Source organism: Etheostoma spectabile, chromosome 9, assembly GCF_008692095.1.
Source record: "Etheostoma spectabile isolate EspeVRDwgs_2016 chromosome 9, UIUC_Espe_1.0, whole genome shotgun sequence".
Lineage (NCBI taxonomy): Eukaryota > Metazoa > Chordata > Actinopteri > Perciformes > Percidae > Etheostoma > Etheostoma spectabile.
In genome coordinates, this window is record NC_045741.1 from 21,687,995 (window position 1) to 21,694,539 (window position 6,545).

General features: G+C 42.2%; 1 protein-coding gene across 7 annotated transcripts in view; it reads left to right on the forward strand.

The window, feature by feature from the left end:
• The window catches only part of zfr2 (zinc finger RNA binding protein 2), a 25,641-nt gene that overhangs the window by 7,148 nt on the left and 11,948 nt on the right, over window positions 1-6,545 (forward strand). For 5 of the 7 annotated variants that reach the window (XR_004333369.1, XM_032525256.1, XM_032525257.1 and 2 more), the window contains exons 8-13: window positions 96-277; window positions 450-569; window positions 4,379-4,542; window positions 5,159-5,285; window positions 5,385-5,590; window positions 5,822-5,990. Coding sequence is in view for 6 of the 7 variants with exons in the window: in XM_032525256.1 (XP_032381147.1) it covers window positions 96-277; window positions 450-569; window positions 4,379-4,542; window positions 5,159-5,285; window positions 5,385-5,590; window positions 5,822-5,990 (968 nt within the window). In the remaining variant the exon portion in view is untranslated. The remainder of the gene's footprint in view (window positions 1-95; window positions 278-449; window positions 570-4,378; window positions 4,543-5,158; window positions 5,286-5,384; window positions 5,591-5,821; window positions 5,991-6,545) is intronic. The other 2 variants (XM_032525260.1, XM_032525261.1) reach the window with 1 other exon arrangement.

A 6,545-nucleotide genomic window follows, 5' to 3' on the forward strand; every position in this document is an offset into this window, starting at 1 on the left:
ATAGATAGATAGATAGATAGATAATATATAAAAGAGGCATGTAGCATTAGTCTTCAATAAACTCTCTAATTTGTAATATCTTGCCTGTCGCATAGCAAATAAGCCTGTCAGCGCTCCAGCAGCTGCAGTGACAGCAGCGGTGGTGGTGGCTGCCAAGGTGAAGGAGCCCATGCAACAGTCAGTTCAGAGGAGGAACCCTCAGAGTGACGATGAGGACGGTGACAGAGCTGGAGGCCAGGGAGACATCCAGCCAGTAGGACACGACTACGTAGAGGAGGTAAGCAGAAAATGAGAAGGACAATGGCCAACAGACAATCTGTATACTGTAGGACTGATATATATTGGTCAATATGCAAATAAATTAAAAAAAATTCTCATCAGAGCCAGAAAGCTCTGTTGCGTTCGTGGTCATTTGTGGTGTGTAATTTCCTAAACTTTGTTTGTTTCAGGTCCGAAACGTTGACGGCAAAGTAATTAGATTCCACTGTAAACTGTGTGAGTGCAGCTTCAATGACCCCAACGCTAAAGACATGCACCTGAAAGGAAGGAGGCACAGACTCCAATACAAGGTAAGTTAGTCAGAGCATCACTGAGCTGAGTCCTTTCTGACTGGTTATCAAGAGAGACATAATGAACAGCGTTGCGATGCATACTCTTTCTTCGCTTCATCAACAAGTTACATAATGGGGTATTTCAGCCATTAACTGACAAGGAGTGAGGTTAATTATGTCAAAAATGTGGCTTCTTAAGGTGCTGTGTGGAGTTTTTTTTACCAATATAGTGGTTTTCTATGTTGTAAACACGTGTTTGATTTAACACACAATCATACCCATGGTGTCACGCAATTGCACTGATCAGCAGGTGGCGGTAACACGCCAAGATGCGCAGAGAAGAAGAACGCAAGCTAGTAAACATGTACAGATGGAAGTAAACAATGCTGGATGTAAAATACTAAAATACTAATCTGTTTTTACAAGTGTTTTATGATGAAGGAAATGCACTAAACATGTTGTTAGACCTATAGCAGGGGTGGCGAACCTGCGGCTCTTTGCCTGCTCCTGTGAGGCTCTTGCTGCGTTGCTGGGTTTAAAAAAGAAAAGAAAAAACATGTATTTATATAATTAAATATACTGTGTATATTAGACCCTTTTGCGTTTGGTATCGCGTCGGCCTGTAACATTATAGGACATAGGACAATAACTATGTGGTTTGTTTAAGTGGTGTTGCCGTAGCTGTATTGTGTATTGACAATGCAAGGTAGGTGCTGCTAGCGAGTAAATAATGGCAGAGTCCCGAGGGAAACGTAAAGCTAAGCGCAAATATGAAGAGGAGCACAGGACATTTTTATCTGAGTGGGAGGAACTGTATTTTTTTGTGGAACGAAATGGGAAGCCTTTCTGCTTGATTTGCGAGACATCGCTATCGCATTTTAAAGCATCAAACCTGGAGCGCCATTTCACCTCACTCCATGCTAACATCGCCCGGGATTTCCCCAAAGGCAGTGAACTCCGCAAGCAGAAGGTAAACACGTTGAAACGGCAGTCAGAGAAGCAGACTCAACTTTTTCGAAAATTCGCAAAGCACTCAGAGACTGTCACGTTAGCATCATATCAGGTAGCATGGAACATTGCTCGTGCTAAAAAGCCATACAGTGAAGGGGACTTTGTGAAGACATGTCTCAAAGATGCCATCGCTATCCTCGCGCCTGAAAATGACAATTTTTAAAGCGGTCTGTGTCAGACCTGCAGTTGTCACGGCACACAGTTGAACGAGAATACGGATATTACAAGTCCATTGAAACACAGTTACATACGGAACTTGGAAATGCATGTATTTCAGCATTGCTTTGGATGAGAGTTGTGACATTCAAGATAAGCCTCAGTTGGCAATATTTGTACGGTCGTGGTCAGAAGACTGCACAATTAAGGAAGAGCTGCTTGACATTGTGCGTGTAAAAGACAGGACCCGTGGCATCGACCTGAAAGAGACACTCATGACTGTTGCTGAGAAGGCAAATTTGCAGTTGTCAAAGCTGAAGCATAGACCACAGACGGTGCACCAGTATGTTAGGCTGCAAATGGCCTTGTTGGGCTGTGTAAAGCTGACGACCGTTTCCCGGATTTTTGGACATCACTGCATCATCCATCAGAGCATCTGGTGTCTAAGAAGCTGAACTTGGACCACGTCATGAACCAGTGCTGGAAATTGTGAATTTTATTCGACTCATGCTTCAACACAGACAGTTCAAAAACCTAATAGCTGAACTTGATGAAGATCTTCCCAGTGATCTGCTTTTTCACTGCAAGTGAGATGGCTTTCAAGAGGTAACATGCTTTCCCGTTTTTTTGAAATGTTGAACCCAGTGAAGCTGTTTCTGGGAGAGAAACATAAGGAATACCCTCAGCTACAACCCCCAGTGGATTTCAGTTGGGGTTTCTGGTTGACATGCTGCATCATCTGAACAAACTGAATGTAGATCTGCAAGGAAAGTTAAAATGCTGCCTGACCTGGTGCAAAGTGTTTCACATTTGTCAACAAGCTAAGCTATTCCAGACCCATCTTCAAAAGAGAGCCAACACACATTTCCCCTCCTTGTTGAATGCAAGTGGAGGAGCAGCTGATGTCTTACAAAGGAGCACTGTATGCTATGCAACACTGGTTGAAATCTTCAGCAGAGTTTTGAGGACAGATTCTGCAACCTGAGGGAAAAACGGCACAGATCACCTCCTCATTACACTTCACTCCTGCTGAATCAGATGTTTGAAAGCCCCTTAGTGACAAATGAAGCAGCGTCCCAGTTGGAGATGATTGAACTTTGTGGGATGACGACTGAATCTGTGTTGAGAGAAGGAACCACAGAGTTCTGGAAAACAGTACCCACAGACAGATACCCAATGTTAAACAAGCTGCACTCAAGCTAATGTCAATGTTTGCAGCAACGTATGTCTGTGAATCAGTGTTTTCTACACTGAAACAAGTAAAGTCAAAGCATCGTTCTGTTCTTACCGACACACATATGAAAGAGTTACTTCGAGTAGCCACACTGAGTACAAGCCAGACCTGAAAAGGCTGTGGATACCAAAGACTGCAAGTTTCCCACTGAATCAGTCTAGGTAAGAAAGAAACCTATAAAACTGTTTTGCTGTGGTGTGGTGTGTGTGTGTGTGTGTGTGTGTGTGTGTTGTGGTGTGGGTGTGTGTGTGGTGTGTGTGTGTGTGGTGTGTGTGTGTGTGTGTGTGTCTGGTGTTTATTTCTATATATCAGCTGCTGTTGTAGTGTGGGCGTGCATGTGTTGTGGCTCTTTGCTATGGTGCAGTTTTTTTTGTTGGCTCTTTATGCTGGACTGGTTAGCCACCCCTGACCTATAGAATACACAAGATGCATTTTAGTGAGTAACACTGAATGTAAAAATAACTTGTTTAAAGAGCTGTAACAATATGCGATATGAAACCAAAAGCGCAACACTCCGATTTACAAACCTGCTGTGAGAAGGCAGAATCGCGACACACCCCTTTCAACTCCCAGAGTTATCCTTCCCGTCCAGATCACAAGATCACATCTCAAGTTGCATTTTAAGCTCTTCTTTCTTCCGCTTGTGGAGAGCTACGTGACACAAACTATATAGATAAGTACCGGCGAGTTAAATTGGCCGTCCGAGAGTATACCAGGCAGACACACAGCTGACACCCTGCAGGTGGAGGTGTTGGAGATGGGCTCGGACATACACGCACGCTGTGGACTTGTGTCAGTCCCTCAAGCGGTTTCAGGAAAGAGGCTGCATGTGTCCAACAATGCACAGAACATCTACACTGGTACAGGCCTACAGCTGTCCGTAGACACGGAGTAGGGAAAGTGTGTCAGAGCCTTCCGGATGGGTGAACTGAGACTCTGTTTCTTGTGTTTTCTTTTGGAAGGCTGGCTGACAAAAATCACACCTTACTAGCCAATGAATTAGCCTGTGTTAAACACTAGCTATCAGTAAACACTAAACAGAAGGTAGTGGCTGGTGTGCGCGCCAGTGTTAATGCGTTTGTGTCATGTCTCAGCCCGCCCCCACATTTGGTGACTGGCGATTGTTAATTTCGGACACTTTACGGTACTGTAAAACAGTAGCAATTTATTTGACTTTGTAGATGTTACAGAACTTGATTGAAGAAGAATTTTCAACATGCTCCAATCTACTCCACAATGTAGTTTGGTTCTGTTTGTTTTTCAATTCCAGCTTGGAGTGGATGGATAGAAAGAAAGAAAAGGATGACTTTAAGTTGTATCTGGACTAGTTTGAGAATGGCCTGAGAATATGCAGGATCCTGTGTGGACTGACATTACATTCTTCTTACATTCCCTTTAGATTTATTCTCTGTCTCTATCTCTGTAGAAGAAAGTGAACCCAGAGCTTCCTGTGGAGATCAAGCCCAGTAACCGGGCCAGGAAGCTGCAGGAGAGCAAGCTGAAGAAGCAGAAACAGAAGGCGGTGCTGAAGAGAGAGAGAGACGATGAGCAGTGCTGGCACATGGAGATGAGGTCAGACTCATGGCCAAAGTTAGTAACTTAAACTTCATACTACTTTGACATTAAACATGTAAAAAAATGCAATCATACAGGTAATATCAGTAAAGGGAAGTCCTAAAGCTAAGCTGAGTATTAGTCTGACGCATGTACACATGGGAAAAAAGAGAATTTATTGCCTCATTTAATACACGTTTTTTTTTTCCTGTATTATTGTCAATCACATCAGATTTCTTTCATTTATAGTATAAATACAGTTTCAACTGCCAAATAAAGTTATATAAATAAGATAGTTGTGAGGATTTTATCATTAAACTGTACAGCCAGATGCAGATTAAGGACTAAATCAGTGCATGTCCCTAATGCACAAGGAAATGTTGACATACCAGGCCTGTGCTTTAATTGTTGTTTTACAAGGGGAAATGCAGTTTTTATAACCAAGGATCAACTAACAACTAACAGTACTTTTGACACTAAACCTCTGTGTAATAATTATCTTATATTGTCAACGGTGGTTTGGAGTATATGTTTTGGTTAAGTACTTGTTTTTATGGTCTACTGTGTCTCGTTAATGGCAGCCATTACATTCCCCTGTGAGAGTAAGTGACTTTTAATGAATTCTATTGAAAACTCTTCTCTTCTCTTGCAGGAGATATGAGGAGGACATGTACTGGAGGAGGATGGAGGAGGAGCAAATGTATTGGGGGGAGCAGAGACGCAGGATGGCTCCTCCACCGTTGATGAGTCGCCCTGGTATGCCAGTACCCCCTCTACTGGTAAGCACCACAACTGCAGTTCTTTTCTGTGTTTTGTGTCATATGGAAAATAATCTTGAATTCATAGTGTGAGCAATCACTTTATTCCTCCCCCATAAGACATGTGTGCGTCGGCCAGACTCTCCCGACGACCGTCACATCATGGCTAAACACTCGACCATTTACCCAGTAGAGGAAGAGCTGCAGGCTGTTCAGAGGATTGTCTCCCACTCTGAGAGAGCCCTAAAACTGGTGTCAGACTCTCTGCTGGAGAAGGAGACGCCAGCTGTTGATACGGCTGCTACTGAAGGAGGAGATGAAAAAGGGTAAAGAGTGACTTCTGGCAGATAATTCATTTTTCTTTGGTCAAGATTGTAATAAGAAGGATTAAGGTAGTTGAAACCAGGGTAACATACCTTTTTTTTTTTTTATTGCTGAGCAGGTTATAGATAGATAGATAGATAGATAGATAGATAGATAGATAGATAGATTAAAAAAAAAGTAGATAGATGTTTGCAAGCAACCCCAGTTCAGTTGAGCTGTTTTTCTCTTGATAGTACTGAGAACTCAGGACGGCTGCTAAAAGGTGTGATGAGGGTGGGCATCCTGGCCAAAGGCCTGCTGCTTCATGGGGACAGAAATGTTGAGCTCATCCTGCTGACTGCTAAGAAACCCACCATCTCTTTACTGAAGAACATCGCCAAGCATTTGCCCAAAGAACTGGAGGTAAGGAAACATCGCCAGTTAATTTAGGACATTGGTTGAAGTTTAGTGAGGGAAGACTTGTGGTAAACTTCGAATTTACTTTTTAAGTTTTAAAATATTTTATTTTGTTTTATTTCACGAGTGTAGTAACACAAATTGTAAATTCTGACAAAAATGGTATGAAACCGTTTTCTTGCCACTTGTATCACTATTAGTCTGATCAGCCTTATGACTTGTGTCATAAGACCTGGATACTGAGGGACTGAAAGGTTAAATATAATGGGAACGAGAGGTTTTCACTCTATATCTAAAAAAACAAACAAGTGAAACCTTGTGATAATTCCACTCTCATGTGTTGAAACCAAAATACCAACCCAGAATAAGATATTCTTCTGTCGAATCACTTTATCCAAGATGGGTTTCTCTCATATGCTAGAGCATCTCATTTATCATTAGTGAACATACGCAGCTGTCTTTTACAGTCAGAAATAACACAGCAGTTTGAATTTGTATGTATTAATGATTAGAATGATCAAAAAAAAATCAGTAGCGTTGACTTTGCCATTTTAGCTTGCT